Source organism: Pyrus communis, chromosome 2 (genome assembly GCF_963583255.1).
Source record: "Pyrus communis chromosome 2, drPyrComm1.1, whole genome shotgun sequence".
NCBI lineage: Eukaryota > Viridiplantae > Streptophyta > Magnoliopsida > Rosales > Rosaceae > Pyrus > Pyrus communis.
Window position 1 is genome coordinate 21,728,947 of NC_084804.1, and position 27,960 is coordinate 21,756,906.

Sequence of the window (27,960 nt, forward strand, 5' to 3'; positions counted from 1 at the left end):
AAACCAAACCACAAAAAGGTTATTCCGTTGCCGGGACTTGAACCCGGGTCTCTCGGGTGAGAGCCGAGTATCCTGACCAACTAGACTACAACGGATTGTTGTTCTGTTGAGCTACAAATGTAATTAATACTATAAAAATGTTTTGGCTAGTAATTAATGATGAAAAATAGAAAGGGAATTGTTATTGACACTTCAAAATTCTCAAATGACACTCCAAACTTTCTATATTTAGAAAGAAAAATACACTTGTGAGGAGTGTAGAATGAGATTTTTGGAGTGCCAATAACACTTCCTAATAGAAAATATAATTTCAAATACAAACAGTACCTGACAAAAATTGATCACACGATATACGATGAACGGACATGATTTACGGATCCTGTTGGTCCAAAGAGAAGCCAATCAAGCGGCCCATCTTGCATGAGCTGGAATTGGATTGCAATAGGAGGTGATTTGGTTTGAGGAACCTCCAAATTTAGTTGCAGATGCCTTGTTAGAGGATAGTGTTACGTAGTTTTCCTTTGAGTATTTGATGTATTTGGTGGCCCCTTCTTTCCTTGATTCTGAGTTGGCAGCCCCAGCAAGGCATTTTTAGGGTTCACTCTCTTTTATTCTGCTATCCTCTTGTTATGGTTCCTTATTCTCAATAATATCGTATCTTTTATCAAAAAAAAAAAAAAACTACAATTTCCTGAATTATATATCCAAATATTGGTATGAAAATGGTAATTAAAATTTGAACCTTATTATATCAACTTTGTATCGTTGTAAGTAAGAATTAAAATATCAGAATGCACAATGAACAAGAAGAATAATGGTGAATTCAGTTAGGATTTTTTTTTTTTTTTTTTTTTTTTTTTTTTTTAATGTTGATACAAGTGATAGATAGTGGTGGATTCAAACACAAGAGTTCAGGTGAAAAGTAAGTGCTTTTAGCCAACTAAACTATAAATTGGTCCCTTGCAAGTGAAATCAATTTATATGAGCGGTAGAAACAAGTTAACTAATAAGGTGAAAAATACTAAGATAGTTTAAACATGACTTGTTTAATTAAACTAGATTCCCACTGCCATCAAACGAGGATTAAAATACTAGAATGCACCATGAACCAGAAGAATAATAGTGAATTCATTTTATTTATTTTTTTCTTTTTTCAATGTTGATTCAAGCAATAGGTAGTGGTGGAAGGGGATTGGAACGCAAGAGTTCAGGTGAAAAGTGAACGCAAGAGTTCAAGAGTTCAACTGAAATCAGTTTATATGAGCGGCAGAAACGTGTTAATTAATTAGATAAAAAATTCTAAGGTAGTCCAAATATGACTTGTTTAATTAAACTAGATTCCCCCTGCCATCAAATGAGAAGCAAAGAGTCCACCAAAAACACAAGAAGTTTAATCTACAAGATGAGACTAATTAACTTTAATTAGTTTTATAATTTACAACTCAACACTCCTCTCCTATACAGACCAGTTACCTACTGTTTCTAGTATAAGATTGGATCCAGATACCAGATACAAGCTCCAATCTTTGTACCGTACTACCTATAACGTTCGTAAACTCGAGCACTCATCTTATATTCGCAGTCCAATTTCATCCGAGTTACCAAGGGCCTGTCAATGTTCGTCGTAAGCATTGCCTTTTGCCTCCCCCTTGCCGCTTCATTGTCTCCAACATCTGTCAACACATTCAGAAAACGGGATTGGTCAGTTTACTTTGCAGTTAAAATGCATCAAGATGCAAGTGAACACTCGAAGAAATATACTTGTTTTGCTTCATTGGTTATCTTATCTGAGAGCAATGAATTACATAGAGACTGGAGAGATACGAACAATGATGTACCTGATCTTTCTGCACTTCCATAATTTCCTCCTGCGGAGAACCAAAGTGAAGTCGAGGAGGGTTAGCGAAACTAGGACAACCAGGTTGATAGACAATTATGCTTTAATGTACATATATCATGTACCTGTTTTTTCTGTAATTCTTCGTTCATTTCTTTAAGTTTTGCAACTTCTACTTCTAGTTCTAAGGTATAGGCCTGCAGGAAACCGAAAACAAAAGGTTTAAACAATTATGAATCGTCTTTCTTAAACAAAAGGATGAACAAAGCAGATCGCCATTACTTGACGGAGCTGTTCTAGGATTCAGAAAACATCTCAAGTTCAAAATCCCTGAAGACGTTTAGCCCTCAGTGACTTTTGAAGGAAAAGATTCACGTTTGAACTTTGTACATTGGCAGTGCAGAAGGCTGCTTTATGCATTCATACAATGATACAATCATATCGACACCACAAAACCTCCTCACTGAGTTTCATCAAATATTAGTAGATGCTCTATAGATTTTTAGGTACATAAATAGCACCCATTTGCATAGACAAAATGCTAATAAACCTTTAATTGGAGGCTACAGTCGGTTATTTCTACTTGTTTGTTCCTCACAGAGACTTTTATAGTAAAACCAGAAGACTTGTAAAAGATTAGGGTTTGTAGGGATTTCAGTTTGAACTGGATTTTGTTTAAGTCAGAAGATTTAGGCGGGAGATCATGTCCTTACTTGGTCACGAAAAGGGATCGGTAAGAATTCTACATGTGAATGCAAATATCCGAAAGTATGCATCTTTAATGTTCTCACCAAAAAACTATACATTTGTATGATTCAGCTGAAATGCATGTTGATGCACAAAGTGCCACCACTCTAGACATCAAAATATAGGTCTAAAACTACAGCTCAACCACAAGACCACTCGAACACAACAAATTAAAGTCAAATTTCAAAATACAATGGGCAACACATCGAGATAGTATTTAAATGTATGATGGTAGCAGAGCCAATGGGGTCACCTGTTTACGAGCGCGAGACCTTGCAGCAGATTCTCTGTTTTTTATCATTCTCCTTTGCCTTCTCTCAACTACTTTCTCCACAGCTCCACTGCACTTCCTTCCCCGGTTAAACATGTAAGGTACCGGCGACAATGAGGATGTATCCCCACTGCTCTTAGCAATTACATCCGGTGATATCTGATTTGCAGGAGATCTTGTTGCAACTGCACCGCCCCCAGTGCCCAAACCAACCACGCCAATTCCTGCACCCGGAAACCCTCCAGCTTGAGAGAAAGCGGTGTTCATAGTAGGTTCCACAACCCCAGCCATTGGTCCCCTAGTTCTTGGGCTACTTAGCTGAGCATTGTTTACCAAATGCATAGAAGGGGCAAACGCCATGGTTGTAGGCTTGGGGAAGAGTGGCTGCTGTTGTGGGGGCAACTGCAGCGTTTGTTGCTGAGAAGTTCTCACTCCACCAACATTAAGTGCTAAAGTAGGAGACTGATTTGGAACTGAATTTTTGTTGTCCGCAACTCGATTCCCCAAAATACCGTTGCTTATATTCGGTTGTTGAAAGCCGGAAGCTAAACCAACGTTGTTATTAGGACGGTATATTTCACCATAGAATCCACCATTATTAGGCCTTACAACTGGTGGCTGTATATCTTCTCTCACGACCCCTGCTTTCACCAGAAAGTCCTCCAAGGTCATCTCTCCCAAAGTTTGTTGTCTCTGTGGCAAATTCGAACCGGCAGCAACATTATTATACTTATAATCAGTAGTCTCTCTAATCAAATTTTTCCAAACCTCATCAACCGTTTTCTGACTAAGCGTTCGCGGCAACGTTAACGAACCTTGTCTCTGCAAATTACCCCCCGGGGCATTTACTTCCCCTCCGACCCCAGAAGTAGCCGTCATGCCTTGAGTCTCCTCAGCGGTCCATATATTTTTCAACAGTTCATCCATGTTCATTGATCCATAATCCTTCCCAAGTCCACCTATCGTGTTCTGGAACTCATCAAACGTCAATGAGTACACCGAAGACTGCCGCGCCAATCCAAAACTTCCTGCTGCCCTCCCACCATTTCCTTCCACTGGTGGTGCTTCACCAAAACTCTTGAAGTTGAAATTAGACCCCATCTTCTAAACTTGAAAGCTAGCTGTGCAAACAACTCTATATGTACATCCAATTCACTCAGTAAGCCACGTTCATAAAAAAATCAGGAAAATGATAGGTAAACGAAACAGAAAATTTACTAGCAATACACATTTCAATAACCATTTTGTTAAAAACGAATCGAAGTGATGCAGGGTTAAACCTCAGTGGATCGTACGCGCACAACAACCACTACTGACTAGACAAACGAAACATGGGAGAGAAAGTTCCAACACACCCCTAAGTTTAAGAAACAGACAAATCAATGAAAACAATCACAACAGTGGCTTTATTCAATCCACCAACAGCCGCTTGACAACACTGAGATCATGACACAAGATTCCATTTTCAAGAATTTGCAATTATGAACAAGCAGGATAGAGTGTGAAAAATCATCAGAAGCAAACAACTTATCCTCCACACCTTTCCACAAGATTCAGATCAAATTTGCAAATTACCATTACTTTTCCATTGCATATTCTTTAGCTTCAGATCCACAAATTTACACCAAAAACAAAGTGACAAAGATTTCCAAATTCTCCAGCTCCATTAACCCATGACTGTCACCCAAAAATAACCCATTTCTCTAAATCTTACTTACCCCCCAACAAATTGGAAAAAGTTTCAATCTTTCCGTTAGAAACTAAGAGACAAATCAAAACCCTAATCATATTTTTGCTTCAAAATTTCACCACCAAAAATGCTAAAACAACAACCCATCTAACAAACTGCATAAATTTGCTTCCCTGCCTAACAAAAACAATTAAAGCTAAAAGAAAGGATAAAACCCAGAAAAATTCGGAGGCTAAATTAATTGAATAATGAGTAAACTCTATTAAATCAGATAAAGACAAACCGAATAAACAGAAAAAAAAAATTCAGCTGAAACGAAAAATAAACTAAAAGACAGAAAGAAAAACGCTGAAAGAGAAGGACTTAATTACCTTAATTTTCTTTTTAATTATTTTTCCTTTTTTTTTGGAAAATTGAGGGAGTGACTCCTCGCTGGAGGGGGAGAGAGAGAGAGAGACTGTTTCTCTGAGCTTTCGGCTTTGTCTGCGATGCGTGGAGGCGACAGGTGTCTTCTGCCGCCTCGACACGAGTCCATATTTAAGGTCAGCTCGGAGGCTACGAATTTGGAATTTTTTAGATTTTTTAATACTGAAGTGGGTGGTTGAGCGATCAGATCTCGAAACGTGGACCAATCACGAGCTCAGATCGTGATTTGATGTCTGGCCACTGTCGTATCGAAACGTGGAGTGATCTCCGCCGTTGATGGGGCCTTTCCGACAGGTTGATTGGAGTGCGAGATCTTTTGGTTGTTTTATTGGTTGATAATGGTGGGCACAGTACGGAGATTTTATTTATTTATTTTGTTGGGGTTATGATCATGTGGACTTTCGTTTTCCATATTTTTTTCTTTTTTTTTTCCTTTTTTTTTCTTTTTAATTTGAAAAAAAATCTACCGTTAATAAGTCAAATCCAAAAGCACTTTCGGGAGAAGGAGGTCGTGCTTATCTACAAGATAAGCAAATAAAGAAGGTCATGGATGTTTTGTGTGTTTAGGTTTAATGATATTATGACTTGCTTAGGAAGAAAGCTTTGACTCCTTTTCTCTTTAGTTTGTCTTTAAGTTGCAACACATGGTGATGATTTTGAATTGGATAGCGTATGGTGAGCTCACTAAACATAGATCAAAGTTTGATTTAGTCAAATATATGGAAGGTCCAATGCCTTTTTGTGTGTTGAAGAAACCTAATTGGATGTTTTTGGTCATGCCCTAACTTTCGGGTGTTGGACCCATGGGAAATGATCTAGCAAACAGACGAAAATTATAGGTCTTGCCTCTCTTTTTAGTCTAAGTCATTAGCAACCTTCAACAACATTCTTTTGTGGATAGTCTCAGATTTTACGTTGATACAATGTTTATTGTCATCACAAATTAGAATATCTGAATAGTAGTTGAGTGCATGTAAAAATTTTAAATGAGTCTTTCTTGTTTTAGTAAGGATAAGTCTTGGTCTTAGCAATTTTAGCTCTAAACTCCTGAGCCGAAGCTTACGAATTTCAATGCCTTATCATACAACGCTGAAATGGAGGCACGATCAATTTTGTTTCTTTTGTTTGATGCATTGGTAGTTTGGTAGAAGTTCATCGTATACATGTTGGAAAAAGTTAATTTATTTTATTATTATGTAACCGTAGTTTGATACTTTATGAGTTTTCTTGTGGGCTTAAGTTTTGGATTCCTTGCCATTATGATGGATTAGGTTTCACTTACTTGCTTATTGTTGGTGTCAAAACTTGGACGGAGTTTGGCATTCGGTTTCAAAAACATATTTGCTCTAAATGTTGCTTTCGATCTCAATGCCACGAGATGATTCGTGTGAAAGAGAGAATATGCGTGTCACTATTGGAGGCTGCCAAAAAAGAATGATTGTATATGAGTGAATGTGAGGTTGTGCAGGAATGACTTCTTAATCAAACGATTATGCACGGTGTAGGATGCCGATTCGGCTAGGTTATTTTCGGTGCCTCAAGTGAACGAAGACTTATAATTCAGTGCAAATTTGTGTGTTTTTTCCTAAATGTAAATGCAAGATAAATGATAACTTAAAGCAAGAAACATAATGTAAGCATTTCAAAACGAAGTCAGGATTGCAAACGTTCATAAAGTAAAATCTAGGCTAATGGGCCGGACTACGTGGCTTAAAATGTAAATGAACTTGAAATATAAAGAAAGCAATAAAAGCTCTTGGCAAGATTCATGCCATGAATGGCAAAATAATGCTAGAGTCCACCGAGATCACTATCTTCGGACTGGACTTAATACAAAACATACTCCTTAAAGAGGGAATTAAAGTGGTTGTATTTGTATGTCAACCAAATCATACCATGGGGTGGCATAGCTATAACAATTTTAAATCTAAAGGAATGAGGCAGTGTTTGCTTTGAAGGAAGACTTTGAGTTTGTAGTTGAAGAGCAATTGGCTTTGTGCTGAAAAGCAATTGGGTTGACTGCAGAATCACTAAAGGTTTGTATAATCATATAAATTGAATTTGACGAAGGTCCTGAGCTCGAAGGTCTCTATTCTATTTATAGGCAGTGGAAAATGAGCAACCTCGACTATGTCACGAGCTAGAGTAAGGGTGAATTGATCATTTGGCATTGACAGTGACTGTAATTCCCGGTTGGTGGTTTTCAGCTGTATTTTGAGGCGCTTCGCACGATTGTGGTAGTGACCTCAAAGTGTCAAATGTTGTGTATGTATGCATTTACGATTACAAGATATTTCAAGGCTTTAGTACTATGTGTGAGAAATGCGCCTCAGAGATACTCATGTCCGTGCCCTCATATAGGTTGGAGAGAGATGAAATGATCATCTAAGCTCTGAGATACTTGATAGGAATTAGGGTTAGCTATATAAATATGGTGTTTTGTTATTCAATTGATACAAGTCAGTCACAATGTAGTCTTCGAGTTATGCAGCCTTCTTGACTAATTTCTTGTTTTCTCCTTCCTTTTGTTCAACATAATTATATATATTCATTTGTAGTCAGTTTGTTCATCAATTTGACAGTTTGTTATGCATATTTTGATTTTCAACTATATATCTAAGGTTGTCATGCATTTTCTTGTAGTTATTCAACCATTTGTTTTGTTTTCTCTTGGCATTTGACAATTCATATCAAGTAAGACATATAGTGTGCTAATCATACTACAATAAAATTAACACACCCCCAACCCTGATGTCCAATGGGCACCGAAATTGAGGCCTTCAGGCCATCACTCAGATGGGTAACGAAACCATGATATGCATAAGGTTATAACTAAAGTGTTGAACTATTACAATTTACCGAAAATTTGCTAGAACTTCCCCTAAAACAGGGATAGGCCCAAATATAAACACCTACAAGTATCACCAATATTCCAACACCTCGCTTGAAAGGCCACACCTAATAGGTTTCTGACCCTCAATTACACGCCTGATAATATGTTTAGAGCATATTTACCAAAATACAATTTGTAATAATAAAGTTGAGTAGATAACTTATCTGATAAGAATGTGTTAGAGCTTTGGGAAGATGTATCTACGTCGAATATGCTCACTATAACTGCTACTGACCCCGGTGACATAACATACAATATCATATGCTAGTCGTAGTTAGTAAGCTGGTTAATATAATCATGTCATTATTGAGTAGTCTTGAAGTAATGACAATATGAGGGCATGACTGTATAATCATGTCATTATGAAGTAATCTACGTAATGAAAAGTTAAGTATGTATCATGCACTTGTAGACCAACCTGAGTATGTATACCATACACATTTAAGTTGGATGTCATGATCATCCATTAGTCATGGCTAGTGTAAGCCAAATCATACAAACATATACTACAATGTTTGATTCTAATTCATAAAATCTATTTTCGCCATAAACGTGACTAAAATCATATTTAATTAAGCCTGCTTAATATTTAGTGTTGCCCACATATCGAAAATCAAGGTCTGGTCACCCATTCAGCTTGCTCCTCCTTAAGGAGTCTTATCCTTGTCAATCTAGTAAAGTTCGTAACTAGGCCGAAACACAATAATGTCTCATTCTGAATTCCGAGACATGAATAAAATATTTAATTTTATTTAATCTTATGCATGCATCTGACTTTCAAGTTAGATTGCCTACGTACATTGTGAAGGGATCAACCTTTTGTAAGAGACATTCAATGTATACTTCATAATTGTTTGAAATTATTACTAATTCACCGATAGCAACTGCACATAGACATGTACAATAACCAACTAGCAAAACTGTGTTAAGACGATTAATTTGAAGAAATATGGTGCGAACTTGGAATAACACGTCGAAATACCCTAGGAGGAGTCCTAGCCCCTAGGGTTGAAACCGAAAAACTCAACGATCAATTTTAGTGGACTATTTCGCCGCCAGACGAAATATTCTGTTAAAACTAACTGCTAATGAATGGAATATTTGACTTGGATACAGGTTCGAATCAGGTCAGATTTGGGTTCAAATCATGTCGAATCCAGGCTGCCAGATCTGAACGGGTTTTCAGGTTGAGTTGACCTGGTTCCTCACCGTTGCAATGCCAGACTTCTTGCCGGAATCTGGGTTTTTTCGTCGAAAAACCTAGAAGCTTCCTTAGCCTTGCCACTTCTCAACCATTTCACACCACTATATATGAAAAATCATCTACTCAACGAAAGGAATCTAATTATGGTGGTTAGAAACCTTACCTTCCCCCAAAAGCGGCAGAATTTCGTCGAAAAAAGTGAGCATGCGGCGGAGCTTTTAGAACCATCGTCTCATGTTCGATTTCCAAAAGCTGAGGTGAGGAAAACTTCAAATTTCGTTCCACTTGCACTCTCACGTTCGTAATGTCGAGTGCTATAAGAATAAACAAAAATATTGTCTCATACATGTCATGAGCACAAGGTCAACAAAAGTCAAGCCTTATCCTTCTAGAGGTATTTTGGTCATTTCACTCTTATAAGGATTAAATATTCTAAATTCAGGGACTCGTCGAAACAAAAATGGTATCAAAACAAAGGAGCACGTTGACTATGAAAGTGAGCATTTGCATTAAGCTATAACCGCCGGTGAAGAGGTTACAGATAGTCATGGACGCTTTTGACTGTCATGCATCACTCATGTTCTACTTCTACCATTAGTTTATATCACCGAATTAATAACATAACTTTATTATTAAGTTACTACTATAATAAAAATAACACAATGTTCCAAAGTGGGTGTAATTTGAATTTGATAATGTTGTTGGTGGTATAAAGTGTACATACAAATAAAATCAAAGATATTATTAAATATCTTAGAAAAATAAGAGTGAAGGCTAATATGCACATGGGGAGTTTAACGTCACAGAGGTGTTCTGTCTCAATAACAAAAGGATATGTAAAAAAATGTTGACACATATTTTTGTATTATTGACATGGGACACTATGTGTCGATGTACCCGTACAATGCAAGTCCTTCTTGTGCATGTGAGTATTGTGGACTATACCCCTTATCAAGTGGTCTAGATCCAAGGAATAGGATCATCTTCGGATCTCTTTCATCCATATCCTCTAGATCATTCAATCATATCCGTTCAAACGAAAATCGAACGGTTAAGAATCAATTCCCTATTCACCTTCACCTTCTCATGTTCACCTTCTTCCCTCTTCTCCAACTCCAAAATTAAAGAATCCGAAAGATCCGAAAGGTGGGGATCTGGAGAGAATCCCAATCACAAATCCAAAATTAAAGGACTGTGATACTCACACACCCCTTTAAAAAAGAAAAAGAAAAACGGTTCACGCCTCTGTGCCCTCCCTTTCTCTCCTCCTCCCTCTCTTTATGAGCTTTTTGCTCACACGTCTCCAAATTATAATTTGAGTTTGAGTAATCAGTCCGAGAGGTCTTTCTTCAGAGTTCAATCGTTCAAGATTTCGCACTGCCATCGCCGATAGGCCCGAATGAACGACCTTGCACGCATTTATCAAAATCCTTAAATTTGTTGGAACTAGGTTACCATTGAAGATTGTTGGAACTGCTCTAGTGACATGTGCAAGGTTTCTTTTGAATCTTTGAATCTTGTTCTATGTTTTGGTAGGTGTACCAATAATTTGAAGTGATAAACTTCTTTCCCTTCCGAAGTGTTTTTGTTTAATTGCAATGTGCATTTTTCCAAAATCTTATTCTTGTTCCTCACTCCTTATTCATACGCAAAAATGAAAAGAAAAAAAGGCTCAGACAGAGAGGGAGAGGGAGGGGGAGATAGAGGGGATGGAAGCGGGAGAGACGGGTAAGGAAAGAAAACGGAAAGGTTTCACGCGTGAACTCTTTTTCTTTCTCCCCTTTTGTTTCAAATCGGATTTATTATTTTGGTAAGGTGTAACAAAGATGGTTTAAGATTATTGATTAAGTCATCGTCAGATTAATTTAAGAGTTCAAATGAAAGAGAACTTCATAGAGCTTTTAAATGAGAACTTTAGGTGAGCAACACTGGTTGTGTCAAATTCTGTAAGATTTCCTAAAGAGTATTTTTTTTTTTCCTTTTAAAAAATATAATTTATCATATATGGCATATGCGATACACTTGCGATTCAAATAAAGTGTTAGGAGAGCGAGAAACCAAAGACAAGATCTTGCGTGAAAAGAGTACTAAATTTAACTATCTGAGTTATAAGCTGGTTGCGAAATTTCTAAGTTTGACAATATGCTACTAAACAAGATTGTGCCACTGCATATGGCAATGTATTAGTTTTGAGATCTAAATGAGGTTGAAAGCAAGCCTAAACTAGAGTAAATAAACACGGACACAATAACTGGCAAAAAGAATTTTGATATAGCCACTTAATTACAATGACTGAAGTCTGTTTGAAATTGCTTCCCTAAAAACAATTTCAGTATAAGTGCTTTTATTTGAAATAGGACCATAAAGCTCGTCTGGCAAGTGTTTTTGAACGACTAAGTTAGTGGTTTTAGATAAAACGTTTTTAGAACCATACCTTAGTAAAAAGGCATGTTAATTTTGGAAAAGCACTTCAAGTGCTTCTAGCAAGAAGCACATAACTGGTACTTTTAGCAGGAAGCACTTCAAGTGCTTTTAAAACCAAAAAATATTTTCCCTAAAAATGCTTTACGTCATTTAAAAGTACTTACCAAACGAGTCCGTAGTTTGTTATTTGAAATATATGGTGGTATTTCGGGCCACTGATAAAACTTGAGCTTTGTTAGCCAAGAACTATAATGGGCCGCGTTGGATCAGTTCCCCACTATAACCCGGGCCATATTCCAAATCCTCTCTCAGTTTCCTTTTGAATCTAATCATCGCTCCCTCTGAGTTTTATCTCTAATCTGATAAAACCCTAAACCCCTAAACCCCGAAAGGGATTTCTGGTGTATAGCATATCGAATCGAAATCCCCAAAGCATAAAAGGAGGTTGCTTTGCTTTCCAGCCTAAACCCTAACCCTAAACCCCCAATGATTGGATTCATCCGTGCTGCTAAGGAAGCTCATTGACCGTTTGGATTTCTCTGAATCCTTCATGTATGTTGAGGTAAAAACCTCCTTTTTCTCTGTTAGTTTTTACCCTACAATTTGTTTTTTGTTTGCTTTCTGGGAAATAGGCTTCGGAATCCGATCAAGTTTTTCTCTTTTGGTGTGAGCAAATGACTATTTAAGTATTTTTCCTTATTTGTATTGGTAATTTAAACTTTAGAGTAGTAAATGAATGAGAGAAATTGGATAGGAACAGTTAAAATTATCATTTGATACGCTTGTTTATCCAAATGAATCACGTTTCCTGATACAATGGCAGGTTTTCGAGTTTTATGTGTGTTGTAGTAGGAATTTTATATGAAGTGGATTGAATTTCATTTCACTATGTTTGCTGAAATAGTGTGTTCTAGTAACCGAAAAAAATATGTGTAGTCCCGAAAGGGATGTGGAATTGACATGGCTTGTTTTGTGTAATCGAAGTTTATTCTCTGCCCGGCTGATGTTTTCTATATCTGTTTCCAGGTTGGTGCCCACCTGCAGAGGTAGGCATGTTTCCAAATTTTTGTCCTCACTTCGACTTTGTTGTCAATCGTTCTCGTCAGCTACAAATACTTTGCAGCTGCCATCAGATGGCTTTGCGAATGATAACAGAAACGATAATATCGATTTTCTATTCCACTCCTGCACAAATGTTCACCATGCTAAGCAACTCCATGCTTATCTTGTGGTGTTGGGAAAATCTCAGAATATCTTTCTTGCTGCCAAGCTTGTCAATCGTTATGCCTACCTTGGCAACGTGTCATTCTCTCGCCGCACATTTGATTCGATACCAAGGAAAGATGTCTATACCTGGAATTCCATGGTATCTGCTTATGTTCGCAGTGGGCGGTTCTGTGAAGCTTTAGATTGTTTCTCTCAGTTTTCGTTGACTTCTGATCTTCATCCTGATTTCTACACCTTTCCTCCTGTCTTGAAAGCTTGTGAGAATCTGGTTGATGGGAAGAAGATACACTGTCGAGTTCTAAAGCTGGGGTTGGAATGGGATGTCTTCGTGGCCGCTTCTTTGATCCATATGTATTCCCGTTTTGGTTTTATTTACGTTGCTCGTAAATTGTTTGATGATATGCCATTTCGAGATACAGGGTCTTGGAATGCAATGATTTCTGGGTTTTGTCAGAATGCAAATGCAGCAGACGCGTTGGATGTCCTGGTTGAAATGAGAATGGAGGGGATAAAGATGGATCGCGTAACTGTCGCAAGTCTGCTTACTGCTTGTGCTCAATCAAATGACATCTCAAGTGGGATGCTGATTCATTTATATGTCATAAAGCATGGACTAGACTTTGATCTGTTTGTATGCAATGCCTTGATTAACATGTACTCCAAATTTGGTAGCTTGGGACATGCACGAAGGATTTTTGATCAAATGGAGGTTAGAGATTTAGTTTCATGGAACTCAATAATTGCTGCATATGAGCAGAATAATGATCCAATCACTGCACTTGAATTATTTAACGCCATGCAACTGCTTGGAATTCAGCCCGATTTTTTAACACTAGTGAGTTTGGCTTCAATTTTAGCTCAATTAAGTGACTCTGAAAAGAGTAAGTCTGTTCATGGATTCATCTTGAGGAGAGATTGGTTTGTGGAAGATGTTGTCATTGGAAATGCAGTTGTGGATATGTATGCTAAATTGGGTGTTATAGATTCCGCACGTACTGTTTTTGAAGGACTTCCTACCAAGGATGCTGTTTCATGGAATACTTTGATCACAGGCTATGCTCAAAATGGTCACGCAAGTGAAGCAATTGAAGTGTACCGCAGGATGCAACAATGTGAAGAAATAATTCCAAACCATGGAACTTGGGTTAGCATTCTACCAGCATATACCCACGTAGGAGCCTTGCAACAAGGGATGAAAGTACATGGACGGGTGATTAAGAACCGTCTCTACTCAGATGTATTTGTGGGAACCTGCCTGATTGACATGTATGGAAAATGTGGAAGACTAGATGATGCATTGTTTCTGTTCTCCCAAGTTCCTAGGAAGAGTTCGGTCCCTTGGAATGCTTTAATTTCGTGTCATGGAGTTCACGGGCATGGTGAGAAAGCTCTGCAGCTATTCAATGATATGCTAGATGAGGGGGTCGAGCCAGATCATGTCACCTTTGTATCTTTAATGGCAGCGTGTAGCCATTCAGGTTTGGTCGATGAAGGTCAATCATTCTTTCATATGATGCAGGAACAATACGGAATCAAGCCTAGTTTGAAGCACTATGGCTGCATGGTTGATTTGCTTGGTAGAGCCGGGCATTTAAACAAGGCATATAGTTTTATAGAGAATATGTCTGTACGGCCTGATGCTTCTGTGTGGGGTGCTCTACTCGGCGCTTGTAGAATACATGGAAATGTTGAAATGGGCAAGATTGCTTCAGAACGCTTGTTTGAAGTTGATTCAGAGAACGTGGGTTACTATGTTTTGTTGTCAAACATATACGCAAATTTCGGGAAATGGGAAGGTGTAGAGAAAGTGAGATCTCTGGCCAGAAATCGGGGATTGATGAAGACTCCAGGATGGAGCTCAATAGAAGTGAACAATAACGTTGATGTCTTCTACACTGCAAATCAATCGCATCCAAGGTGCGAAGAAATATACGAGAAGCTGAGGGATCTAACCGCCAGAATGAAGAGCCTCGGTTACATTCCTGACTTCAGCTTCGTGTTGCAGGATGTCGAGGATGACGAGAAAGAGCACATCCTCAACAGCCACAGTGAGAGATTGGCAATTGCATTCGGAATCATCAGTACAGCCCCGAAAACACCCATTCGGATCTTCAAGAACTTGCGGGTTTGCGGCGATTGCCACAACGCAACGAAATTCATATCGGTAATCACGGAGAGGGAGATCATTGTGAGGGATTCTAACCGTTTTCATCATTTTAAAGATGGAACTTGCTCTTGTGGGGATTATTGGTGACAGCAAATATGAGTTAATGTTACGATGGGAGATCCATATTCTTTTGATTCTTGTAATCATAATTGCCAACTTGGTGCCAGATTACTAGAAAAGGCCTTGGTCAAAGTTAGACCTGTAAACGGGTAGGGTTTATTGGGTTTAGATCGGGTTCAATCCGACCCGTTAAGTTAACGAGTCATTCGAATCCAACCCGTTAAGATAACGGGTCATCCGAACCCAACCTGTTAATCTAATAGGTCATCTATTTCACCCGTTAACATTTTTTTTTTTTTTTTTTTTGGCATTCCAATACACTTACCCATATTAACCGTGGAAATTATGAACTTCACCTGGTTGAAAAGGATTCCCAAGAGTAAGATCAGCAGCCATATTTATATCAGCATCATCAAAAATCACAAGGGGTGATTTGCCTCCTCGTTCAAGTGAAACTTGTTTCAGATTGCTCATTTGCTGCAGCCTGCATTATTTCAAGAACAAGCGTCAACATTACAAATCACAACATGGCGTTCAAGTATTGTCATTGAATTTCGTAACAATTTTTCACATAAAGGATTCAAATTTGAACGAAAGAAAGAGAATTTACTTTGTCAATGTCCATATGATGGCTGATGGCAGCACCAGCAGTCTTTCCAAATCCGGTTATGACATTGAACACTCCGTTAGGAACACCAGCCTTCATAAGAATTTACAAGAGAGAGTCAACAATGGCGAGCCACATTGGCAATAAACACGAACAAACGCAGAGAATGACTGAGCTTACCAACTTAGCCAGATGCGCACAGTATAATGCAGATAGAGGTGTTTGCTCAACATGTTTGGTGCTAAGAGTTTATTTTTTTGTTGTTAATGTTTTACCAAAATTACTCAAACATTCTCAACTAACGGGTTAACGGGTTGACCCAAAATAACCCGTTATTTAACGGGTTCACCACTTAGTGACCTGACCCATTAAGCATCCATCCAAATACTAATATTAACAAGTCGGGTCCAAAATGCCAAGTCTAGTCAAAGTCTACAAGAAAAGAGATTCTCTCATATAATCAATTTTAAGTCCTAATGGCATTACCGTTCAATATTTTTTGTTGTATGTTCAAAAAATCCATTGCATGTTCAGTAAACGACTGTCAAGTAGTAAGCTAGTTACATAAGAGAGAATCTCTTGTACAACAGGCTCCAACTTGCAGGATGAAAATCCTCTCCAGATTCCTTTTGTAGGGATCTTAGGGATCCTCACATCATGACCGTTCATTGTACATCGTATGGTCAGTTTTCGTTAGATACTATTTGTATTTAATCTTAAATAAAAAAATTCAAAATAATTTTTAATCGCACAATGTACGATAAACACAAACTCTTCAGTGAAAAACCTTGTCTAGTCTTATAGATTTCCTGCTTGTTTTACCTTCCCTGCAATCCTAGTTTTAAAATGGGATCCAAATCCGTATCTGATTCTTGGATGTGAAGGCAGCGTTTAGAATGCTGTAAGAATATCTACCTGTTTTTTTCTGTTGATTCCACGTCGGCTATGACTCATTCCACTTTGCCAGCTTGTGTCCAGACACCTTGCTTCACTTTGACATCATGGACTAGAGAAATAAATAATAAAGAAAAATTGACCATTAATGAATTATAATTATAATTGCAAGTGACGCTTTATTATAATTATAGCGGTGAAAAGATTACATGACAGCATGAATTCGAACTTTATTCATAATTAATTTAATAAAATTTATCATTTGATAAAAATAAATATTATAATTCATCTAATTCAACAGTCAAAAATTAAAAAAATATACGAAACGTAAAAAAAAAATCTATAAATAGCATCACTTTAATTATAATTAACTTATAAATAAAAATTAAAATAAAAGACTCCACCAACTGTGGCCCACTACTATCTCACTGTCATCTTTGTACGGACCCGCAAGCGGGGGGCCCACTACGACCCTATTCTGAAGTGGCAACCAATCAACACGCGCCTATCTATAAAAATGCCTTCCCGCTGCCGCCAAACCCTCATCCTTCCCGGCCGCCACCAAAGATCCAAAACGACGACGACGCCAACATTTCCTTGGCGACACCATGAAAAACCCCCACGTACCACCGCCTCGCCCTCTCTACAAGCAGATTTCGTGGTCGCCCGACACGATCCGGGAAGAGACGTGGCAGCGTCGTAAGAGCATTTCTGGCACGCGCCGCCTTGTTCGTAGCAAAAGCGTTTCCGGCGATGATTTGGAGGAGCTGAAGGCCTGTATTGAGCTCGGATTCGGGTTCGATTTACCCGACGTCGACCCGAAACTATCCGATACTTTACCTGCTTTGGAGTTTTACCACGATGTAAATAAGCAGTGCAGTAAGAGCTTGTTAACAGGTTTGGTTGATGTGAACCGTTGGATTGATTTGATCTTGGACTTTTTTTTATCGGCCGGGTTTTGATTGGTGTTTTTTGATATATTGTTTCAGACAGTGGCGATGCGGAGGAGGTGAAGACGAGATTGCGGCAGTGGGCCAAGTTGGTCGCTTGCTCCGTTCGGGAATCATCATCTTCTTCCATCGAATCTCAAAAATAATTTTTGGAATTTCCTAAAGTGTAAAGTGTAAATTATAAATTTAATTATTTATTTCAACAATTTTTTCAGTTTTTAATAAGTGAAAAAAAAAAAAAAGATTATCAAACGATTATTTGATTTTTATTTTTAATGTTTAGTTTCATTTTCAGAAAACGAATAGTGTTCTTGGCAATTCTTTTCAGTTTTTGGTTTTCAAAATTGAAAACAGTTAGGTAACAAGCTTTCACATCTTAGTTTTCAATAGGTGAAAACTAAAATTGAAAATGAATTGATTATCACACGGTCACTAAAGTAGTAAGGGTGTAACTTAATACAAAATCTTCCTCATTATCAGTACCAATCATATAAATATCTCTCTCATTATGGGCCCGTAACACCTAACAACAGTTAGGCTATTTTCGAGTGAGTGATTTATGACATAGACTTCAAAATTAGTAACAATAAGACTTCAAAATGTTAAATAAAAGGGATTAGATAAGCTATCTATGTGCACTACTACGGCATGTAAGAGGGAATTGCAAAACTGTGACATCCCACATCGCCCAGGGGAGTGATCCTTAAATGTATATTCTCATCCCTACCTAGCACGAGGCCTTTTGGGAGCTCACTGGCTTCGGGTTCCGTAGGAACTCCGAAGTTAAGCGAGAAGGGGGCTTGAGCAATCCCATGATGGGTGACCCACTGGGAAGTTGCTTGTGAGTTCCCAAAAACAAAACCGTGAGGGAATGGTAAGCCCAAAGCGGACAATATCGTGCTACGGTGGTGGAGCGGGCCTGGGAAGTGATCCACCCCGGGCCGGGATGTGACAAATTGGTATCAGAGCCTATCCCTGGCCGGAAATGTGCCGACGAGGACGTCGGGCCCCTAAGGGGGGTGGATTGTGACATCCCACATCGCCCAGGGGAGTGATCCTTAAATGTATATTCCCATCCCTAACTAGCACGAGGCCTTTTGGGAGCTCACTGGCTTCGGGTTCCGTAGGAACTCCGAAGTTAAGCGAGAAGGGGGCTTGAGCAATCCCATGATGGGTGACCCACTGGGAAGTTGCTCGTGAGTTCCCAAAAACAAAACCGTGAGGGAATGGTAAGCCCAAAGCGGACAATATCATGCTACGGTTGTGGAGCGGGCCCGGGAAGTGATCCGCCCCGGGCCGGGATGTGACAAAAACACTACGTGGAAGTAGGCATTTACAAATCTCTCTCACATGCATTTGCAATTGCATTTCTAATCCTACCTATCTAACTTGACCCTAATTTCTTGGGACTTATAAATCTATCACCCAAACATATCTTAACAATTTCTCTCTTCCTTTAGTGTAGAAATATCGTGTTGAATTTGTTTCTAAACCCATATTAACTCTATCGGGTTAAGTTTAATCTCTCTAAACCCACTTCACTTGATCCTTCACTGCTATCGGTCATGGTCCTTACCATGTCACCATATACAAGTAAAATGTCAATATTAGTAGGCTAAATCACACAATAGATTATGATAATAATTAAGTATTAAATTCGTGATGCATGTGAGTACAACTTGAGACCTTTTATTTATAAGTAGAGAAAAATAGTACAATACACGCACTTTTGAGATGTCATTGGTAACATTAAGACAATATCCTCCGAAGATGTGCGAACATACGACATCAGACTATGCTTACAGGACACAACTATAACAATGCAAACATGTATAGGTCATTCTTTTCCAACCTTGTGGACTCGTAAAATTTCAGGCCTAAAAAGGTTAGAATTACAAAAAGCTACAAGGGACATGAATGCTAGGGAGACCAAAGTTTTTAAACTAAATTTGCAAACCAAATGATGTGGTTGTTGATGATTGGATATTACTTAAGCGTTGATTACTGTGCTTATTTTCTATTAGAGAAACATCATTTGTTTACAAATTTTGGTCTTCCTAGCATTACCCTCGGTAAAATATCAAACTACAACCTACACGTGTCACCATACAAAAGCTTAAGAAGCAATGAAATATCTCATATTAAATTATGTGTCTTATTTGCAAGTAATTAGATTGACCTAGTGGATATAGCATTTCTAATTAAACTTACTCCGTTTAAGTTCAAATTCTCTCCTTTCTCATAGTTTAAATCACTTTAGTATTAATTATTTATTGTTTGATAAAAAAAAAAAATTGTGTCTTACTATTGTTGGATATTGTGAGATTATTCCTTTGCTAGAATAGAACAATTGCAATACCATTAGGTCGCACTCTCACTTGAATATAACATGTCACATCCCGGCCCGGGGGGAAACACTTCCCGGGCCCGCTCCACCACCGTAGCACGATATTGTCCGCTTTGGGCTTACCATTCCCTCACGGTTTTGTTTTTGGGAACTCACGAGCAACTTCCCAGTGGGTCACCCATCCTGGGAGTGCTCTAGCCCCTTTCTCGCTTAACTTCGGAGTTCCTACGGAACCCGAAGCCAGTGAGCTCCCAAAAGGCCTCGTGCTAGGTAGGGATGAGAATATACATTTAAGGATCACTCCCCTGGGCGATGTGGAATGTCACAATCCACCCCCCTTAGGGGCCCGACGTCCTCGTCGGCACACCACGGCCAGGGTTAGGCTCTGATACCAATTGTCACATCCCGGCCCGAGGGGAAACACTTCCCGGGCCCGCTCCACCACCGTAGCACGATATTGTCCGCTTTGGGCTTACCATTCCCTCACGGTTTTGTTTTTGGGAACTCACGAGCAACTTCCCAGTGGGTCACCCATCCTGGGAGTGCTCTAGCCCCTTTCTCGCTTAACTTCGGAGTTCCTACGGAACCCGAAGCCAGTGAGCTCCCAAAATGCCTCGTGCTAGGTAGGGATGAGAATATACATTTAAGGATCACTCCCCTGGGCGATATGAGATGTCACAAAACATGTGTGTTAAAGAGTGTCTATTTACAACCTAGAATATATTTTATTTAAGCGGATAATACATGTTAGAGACATGTTTAAAAATATTTTTAAAATGACCACAAAAACGTTTTTAAATAACTAAAATCTCTTACGACAATGTTTGAAATAAGTGGCTCAAACTGTTTGTGAATTTTAAAATTAATATTTGCCTTCTGATGTAAGCGTTTCTCTCATGAAGCACTTCTAAATAATTTTCAAAAAAACACTTGAATTTTAATAATATTTAGTTGTGACCAATATCATCAAAATATTTTAAGGGAGCTTGTAACATCCCACATCGCCCAGGGGAGTGATCCTTAAATGTATATTTCCATCCCTACCTAGCACGAGGCCTTTTGGGAGCTCACTGGCTTCGGGTTCCGTAGGAACTCCAAAGTTAAGCGAGAAGGGGGCTAAAGCAATCCCATGATGGGTGACCCACTGGGAAGTTGCTCGTGAGTTCCCAAAAACAAAACCGTGAGGGAATGGTAAGCCCAAAGCGGACAATATCGTGCTATGGTGGTGGAGCGGGCCCGGGAAGTGGATCCGCCCCGGGCCGGGATGTGACAGAGCTAGTATTAGTACTCTTAACATCTCAACCTGCACTCCTCCTATATTTTTAATTTATCTATTACCCCTATATTTTTTTTTGTCAAATGATCGATTTATTAGATTAGAGAACCAACGGGCTTCGAACCCACACCGTAATGCAAGGGCACCACTTCTCTCCCCCCCCCCCCTCACTGTGATAGATGACCACTTGCACCCCTATATTGTTATTAACGTCCATAAAATTTCGAAAGTCTCATTAAATATAATTTTGATAACATACTTAATGTCCTAATAAAAAAAAATATCACGTGTTTCATATTTTTTAAAAGTCAAGAAAAATTAATAACATATCGATTATTTTTTTTAAACAATAATATATGTGTTAAAATATCATTGGACAAAATCAAAAGATGAATACTCAATAGCGAGCACCCAAGTATTATCTAATTTTGGAACTGTTTTCCTTTGGCAATAATAACAAAGCCTTACTAATCTTTCATTTGGGTTTGATTTTGCTGACGAGAAAAAAATTAAAAAAAAAAAAAGTAAAGGGATTTCTGGTAGAATTTTTTTTCTTTCCAAATTTGATATGAGACAATAGCATAGCAAACGTCATTAAGGAGCATCTTTCTTTTTTATTTTCAACAAAATAAAGTTATGCTAAGCAAAGGCAACAAATAATCTTTCTAAATACAAAGAAAAAGAATGACTTACCTAGAAAAAGAAAGAACGAATAACTTTGCCCAAACTCAGAGTTTAAAAAAAAAAAAAAAAAAAAAAGGTCTGATGATGAAGAACGAAGAAATTTGGAGAGAGATGTAATTAAAAAAAAAAGGTCTCTACGTCTCCCTATTATGATCATGTTATCATACTTGACGAGGTTTTCAAGATTTTAGAAATTACATTAAAAAAAATTATAATGTATATAGAGTTTTAACGAAAAGTCCGTGATATTGTTCACTTTAACGAAAAATCATATTTTTACATTAAAAGGTCAATCATGGTACTATTTACTTTACCCTTTATTTTGTACTTATTGTTAAAATTCAAAATTTTCAAGCCATTTTCATTAGTTTTCCTTAATTTTTTTTGTCGAACGATAGATTTTATGAAATTAGATGATAGATTAGCTATCGACCGAGTTTGAACTCACACTGTTATGTAAAAGCTCTCTTCCTTTCCATCATTGTGGTAAAGGGTCACTTACTAAAAAGTGCAGATAAAGATTTTGAGAGTACCAATTACAACTTGGAGGAGGATTCTCTCCCCTCCTACTTAAACGATGACAGTTAAGACGCATGAACATTTTATATTGATTTTTATTACAAAGATAATAAGACAAAAAATAAAGTACGAGAAAAGAGAAAAGAAAGAAACGGAAATAAGAGGGAGGAAAATGAGAAAGAAATGAGAATAAAAGGAAAAAAAATCATATTCCTTACAACTCCTTATGTTAATTCACACATTATAATAAGAACGTAATAAAATGATGTTACATAAGCAATTGCAGTCACCCAACAAATTTATTCGTGAACATATAACCCCACATGCTCCACTAAAACCCAGCGCGTGAGTTCTAGTCGCCCCGCACCGAATATGCCATCGCTCCCAACTTCGAGAGTACGGCACAAGAACTCGTCCCTGACGAGGAAAGAAAAATATCTGGGAGATATTTCTTGAGGATGACGTGGCATCTAGCTGATTCAACCGACGCGTGGAAAGAGCCCGCCATCTGGAGCTTTCATTGGCCCTAACCCAACAACAATAAAATGCCTCTCTCTCTCTCTCTCTCTCTCTCTCTCTCTCTCACATTGTTCGCGGCCCTCCCGGAACAGAACGACGAGGGTTTTTCTGCTGAATTTTATAATCACATTTTGTTTTGCTCCCTCTTTTTCTTCTGCGAGAGCTTTGGAAACGCACCGTTTCGTATTCTGTCCGATCGGCCAGCTGAACTCCGGCGATGGGAGAGAATTTCCGGGAGAATACTCAGCCTCCGGATTCGGATCCCGAGTTGATTCTCACCGTCTCCAATTCGCCGTCCTCCTCCGCCATTACTCTCGACGCTTCCAAGGAGCTCCGGCTTCGTTGTTCGCATGCAGCTTTGGTAAAATTCCATTTTATTCAGCTCTGCTTTCTTACTCTTACCTCTTATTCCGTACATATAACCGTTCTTATTTTTTTGTTTTATTCAATAAATTTATATTAATATTTGTAGAAGAATTACTGTTATTCTGTATTTGGTTGAGATTTTGTATGCTTTTAATTTTTTGGTTTTGGATCCACTGATGGTGTTTTGCATGCCATTTTTTAGAATCAAATCTATTTATTTATTTTAAAAAATTTAATGTTTTTATAGTTACAATGGATAATGTTTTAGAAGAAATCTATTATACAGAAGAAGGAGATCGCATTTCCAAACATTTTGGAATTTGAATTGAGAAATAACTGGTGTCATTTTTGTGCAGTTTTTACTTTTGGAAATTGTTTGTGATATATCTTATTTCTTTGTCAGTTTTGATGCTCTTTTGATGTGTTTAACATTTCCAGTGGCGGTGTTTAGAATTATTTTGAGCTCTCTGTGGATTCATAGCGATGACGATAATTTGTATTTTAACTCTTTCGTCATGGTTTCAATTCTATGCAAGGACGTTTGAGTGGAGAGTTGATTATAATGTAGGACTACGAGTCGAGGATCGAGCTCATGATCGATGCTTCCTTTGATAGTGACAGTCCACTGTCTACTTAGGAGAATTCAGGGGCATGGAAGCATTTTTCTTTTGCTTTCTCTTTTCCTTGATACTTAAGTTATATGCACATTCGTTTTCATCTGTTCCGTGTAGTAGTGTTTTGATTTTGATTAGTATTTTAATGAAGTTTTTCGATTTTAAATCACTTAACGACATGTACATTAGGTCCCTGAAACTGCAGTATTTAAAACTTTCTTTTTATAAAAATGGAATTTTACAATTTGAAATATGTGTTTATCTTATGGTGGTTAGAGGTGTTGGAAACAATTTCTTTTAATATTTGAAAGAAGATATTGCTTTAGATTAACAAAGTCGAACTAGTTTAGAATTGGGATTCATGCAAGCTGAAATGAAGAATCTGGGACAAGATGTTGTAACTACTGTAGCACTGTGCCTAAGCGAACATCATAACTCCTCCCATTATGCAGTTTCGAGAAATATGCTTTGATAATTCGGATGATGATTGTGAAAAGAAAGGGATAGAGAACTTGATTTGTTATCCATTCAGCTAGATCCTTAGGGCGTTCATGTTCTCAAGTAACAAATTTCAAGAATGCTTTAGAGAACAAGAAACTAAAGGTTGAGTCTATTATGAATTTGATTGTAAGTTAAAGGGTAATCTCCTTTTCTTATTATGCTCTTTGAAGTTGATACGTTTTGTTTTACTTCTTCTGTTGTAACTTTCTGCACAATTTAATGATGAGCTCCATTGTTTTTGTTTGGTCATATATGTTTAAACTTCATAATGATATTCTATTGCAGGATGCATCCATGGAGTGGACAAATGAGAAGCACGAACTGTATATTAACTCTTTAGAAACATCATTTGTTAACAAGTTATACCGTTCCATGCGTTTGAGGGAGTGGAATAAACAAAAGAACGTTAGAGGAACTCATTCATCACATGAGTTGCCATTCAAGACTCAGAATTCTTCCGAGCAGGTAAGGGATCAAATCTGCTATACGTCTTGGTTGTGTCTGTGAGCATGTGGGTTATGGTTTGGTTTGGTAATTGTACACATTTGTTTGCTTTCACTATTTCTTACCATCATGAATTATTTTGCAGTTCATGGTTCTTCAAGATGGCGGTTTGCAGAAAATCAACCTTCAAAGGAATGAAACTTTGATGGAAAGCACAGCCGATTCTCATGTTACTTTGAAGAGTCCAGGCATAAGTCATTTTCTGCCTGCAGGAAAAGGCTGCAACGGGTCATCTCCTAATCTTCGAGAGCATGTCTTGTCTTGGAGTACGGGGATCCACTTAAGAGAGAGGCTGACTTCGAAAAACATCAATGCCTCATCAAGAGGTAACTATGACTAACTTGCCTATTTGTGCAGAATTTCTCCTTCAATCTCCTTATGATAAATTCTTTCAGATAATTTCTCCCAAATTTCCTTCCCTATTTCGTACGTTACTTTCATGCACATGCACACTACCTCGCTCTCTCGCCCCCATGCACATACGCGCGATTTGCATGCATAAGTGCAGGAGATATACGTGGATTACGAAATTGTGGAAAGAACAGTAGACATTGGTAATTGCTACATATGTACCTAATTGGGAAATAGGGTACGATGCCTACCTCATGTACCTAATTGGGAACTCAAAATTTTAATCGATCTTTCTACTTTCCCTGGATTAGCCATTTTGGGAAATACATTCTGGTCAACTTATGCCTGTGTATACATATACACCAATACACATAACAAGGTTTTTTTTCTTTTGAAAATTTGGTATTTTGAGTAAAATAAATGCTTTCACTTTTGCCTAAGTACCTGTAGTGTCACATTATTGACAGCTATGAACATATGTCATCCTTGCATTGCAGTGTTGCTAGACAACACCATGTTATTGCAGTATTCCTTAATTTGCATGCACTGGGTATTGAGAATTCCATCATATGCTTTTATCGATTCGTGTGTTTCACTTTTTCATTTTCCTTTTTGGTTTTTGATCTTTGTCTAGTCACAGAAGTATCTGGTCAGAACTTTGTGGATGAAGACGATGGAGAGAAGCTAAGAAATGAATCTGTACCAAAAAGGCATAAAAGAGCTGCGGCTGATGCTTTCAGCAATGATCAAGTAAGTCTACATTAAACACAAGAACACCAAAAAATAACATTTGGAACAAGTTCTGCATATTCCTCTTGCCTTGGTTATAACACATAAGATCCCATGATTATTGTCCCGTCTTAATTGTTGAGGTAGCCATTTTTTTTAACTCCCTAATGTGCTTTTTCAGCTTGTGCCTTCGGGAAATTTTGATACTAAAGAGGTTTCAGTGGTCCATAATGTTCCCTTTGAAGGAGTAGAGCGTACAACAAATTGCTGTTAGAGCACCAGGTGAGCTTCATATGTCCGAATTCTGATCTTCGCTATACCTAAGAGGAAGCTGAGCTGCAACGTCGTATTGAAGTTTTGATAGGTAAACATTACAGATTCATTGGAAGGATATACTTTACATTTTCAGCTGTTGGAAGATGCCTAATGCAATCGCTTACATGGAGGGTTCTTGTTGGGAATGATGTTTGGGGTAATGGTACCGTTCTTCGGGCGAAAGTTTACACGGAAGAGGCCATCTCCGTTAGACTTCGGCAGTAGGTTTAGTTGATAATTCACATTGGTAGCGGTCGAGATAGGTTTCTCCAGTGTCTGGAATTCCATTATGATATTTCTAATTTACTTTGTGGACAAATTTCAGAACAGGTGAATTTTGTTATAGCATTTGGTAGTTTCTCTTTTTCCTTTTCTTCTGATAGAAGGTTGATTAATATTCTGTAGGGGCACTCGTAATTACCAGATTGACATGCATGGGCCCCGTTTGGTGGGTTGGACAGGATTGGATGTATCCATCGTTTTATGTAGATCTTATCCTATATAATATTCCATTATGTATGTCCCACCAAACGAGGTCATACTCATTTAATTTTTTAGAATTGTTATTAGCACTCCAAAAGTTTCATTCTACACTCTTCACCAATGTATTTTTCTTTCTATTTATAGAATGTTTGGAGTGAAAAATGATATTTTTTTAGTGCTAATAATAAGTGTCTTTTTTTTTTTAGTACAATGATATATTTTGGGAAGTGTTATTGACATTCAAAAAATCTCATTTTATACTCCTCACAAATATATTTTCTTTCCTAATATAGAAAGTTTGGAGTGTAGAATGAGATTTTTGGAGTGCTAATAACAATTCTCTATATTTTACACTAAAAAGAGGGGGCAGCTAAGCTACACAATAGACAACCTAATTTAGTATCGAAATCGCTATTTACGAGATTCAAACATAAAACCTCTCACTTATAAGTGAAGAGGAATATCATCAGACCGTAGTACTGAGTTTCTAGGCCATGCTTTTAAATTACCAGATTACCAAATTTCAACTACTCATTTATCATATAGCAACCTAATGTAGCCTAATCGTGGACTAAGTACCTTTTTTTTTTTTTTTTTTTTTTGAACGCATGGACTAAGCACCTTTAGGCTGCGTTTGGTCCACCAGATTGGATATGATAAGTCAAATTAAATTGGATATTAATATTGTCCCTTGTTTGGTGGAGTTAAATGTATCATGAATCGGATATAAATTTCAAATTTATATCCAAAAATAGGGGGTTTTCAATCTATTTTTTTATTGGATTTCAAATACAATCTTAGACGAATTTTCAAGTCAATTCAAACAAATGCAATTAAATACCCAAAGTTCAATCCAATCCAATCCGAACCAGTTCACTAAACATGCCCTTACCTCTATCGTGGGAGGTTATGACAAGGTCAATAACAAGTATTTGGAAGTGTATTTAAAATAAATAAAAGTGCTTTTAGAATACAAAACTCATCTAATTATAAAGTGGGTTCTAGATCACGAAAGCGCTTCTGACCATGTGTAATTGAAAAAGTTAAAAGCGTTTAATTTTTCAAAAAAGAACTTGAAGTGTTTTTTTGAAATCACTTGTTATATGCTTCTTTTGAAAAGTACTTCATGTGTTTTTTCAAAAAACATTTACATTTTTCTTGATGATTTCAAGGTGCTTATAATAGAAATATTGTTATTGAAAGCTCTTTTCAGCAGAAGTGCTCTCTAAAGAAGCATTGCCAAACCAGATTTTGTGAGACTTATTTCCATATGCAAGTTCACTATTGAAGACTAGCATGTTCCAAAATCAATGCCAACAAGTCGTTTTCCTCAACTTTGCCGAACCTTATGTTAC

General features: G+C 37.7%; 4 protein-coding genes and 1 non-coding gene across 10 annotated transcripts; 3 read left to right on the forward strand and 2 right to left on the reverse strand.

The window, feature by feature from the left end:
* Window positions 1-22: 22 nt before the first annotated feature.
* Window positions 23-95, reverse strand: TRNAE-CUC (transfer RNA glutamic acid (anticodon CUC)). Its single transcript has one exon. It is a non-coding gene; the product is annotated as a tRNA-Glu (tRNA).
* A 1,210-nt stretch (window positions 96-1,305) lies between these two features.
* LOC137725217 (ABSCISIC ACID-INSENSITIVE 5-like protein 5) lies at window positions 1,306-5,075 on the reverse strand. 3 transcript variants are annotated; one of them, XM_068463830.1, is made up of 5 exons: window positions 4,917-5,075; window positions 2,838-3,990; window positions 1,963-2,034; window positions 1,839-1,868; window positions 1,306-1,673 (listed from the first exon to the last, which is right to left on the reverse strand). In XM_068463830.1, exons 2-5 carry the CDS (start codon window positions 3,954-3,956, stop codon window positions 1,599-1,601), a joined length of 1,296 nt encoding a protein of 431 aa, XP_068319931.1. In that variant the 5' UTR covers window positions 3,957-3,990; window positions 4,917-5,075; the 3' UTR covers window positions 1,306-1,598. The 3 variants fall into 3 exon arrangements, with proteins under 3 accessions (XP_068319931.1, XP_068319933.1, XP_068319932.1); XM_068463832.1 differs by lacking the exon at window positions 4,917-5,075 and adding an exon at window positions 4,431-4,873; XM_068463831.1 differs by lacking the exon at window positions 4,917-5,075 and having other exon boundaries at window positions 2,838-4,873.
* A 6,755-nt stretch (window positions 5,076-11,830) lies between these two features.
* On the forward strand, window positions 11,831-15,029 carry LOC137726340 (pentatricopeptide repeat-containing protein At4g33990). The gene is made up of 2 exons (XM_068465255.1): window positions 11,831-12,054; window positions 12,519-15,029. Exons 1-2 carry the CDS (start codon window positions 12,047-12,049, stop codon window positions 14,971-14,973), a joined length of 2,463 nt encoding a protein of 820 aa, XP_068321356.1. The 5' UTR covers window positions 11,831-12,046; the 3' UTR covers window positions 14,974-15,029.
* A 1,986-nt stretch (window positions 15,030-17,015) lies between these two features.
* On the forward strand, window positions 17,016-17,568 carry LOC137723607 (uncharacterized). Its single transcript, XM_068462808.1, has 2 exons — window positions 17,016-17,344; window positions 17,437-17,568. Exons 1-2 carry the CDS (start codon window positions 17,056-17,058, stop codon window positions 17,541-17,543), a joined length of 396 nt encoding a protein of 131 aa, XP_068318909.1. The 5' UTR covers window positions 17,016-17,055; the 3' UTR covers window positions 17,544-17,568.
* Window positions 17,569-22,784: 5,216 nt separating this feature from the next.
* On the forward strand, window positions 22,785-26,487 carry LOC137726763 (cold-regulated protein 27). 4 transcript variants are annotated; one of them, XM_068465724.1, is made up of 6 exons: window positions 22,785-23,103; window positions 24,509-24,688; window positions 24,813-25,053; window positions 25,719-25,828; window positions 25,989-26,089; window positions 26,163-26,487. In XM_068465724.1, exons 1-5 carry the CDS (start codon window positions 22,960-22,962, stop codon window positions 26,079-26,081), a joined length of 768 nt encoding a protein of 255 aa, XP_068321825.1. In that variant the 5' UTR covers window positions 22,785-22,959; the 3' UTR covers window positions 26,082-26,089; window positions 26,163-26,487. The 4 variants fall into 4 exon arrangements, with proteins under 4 accessions (XP_068321825.1, XP_068321826.1, XP_068321827.1 ...); XM_068465725.1 differs by having other exon boundaries at window positions 26,172-26,487; XM_068465726.1 differs by having other exon boundaries at window positions 26,185-26,487.
* Window positions 26,488-27,960: the final 1,473 nt, after the last annotated feature.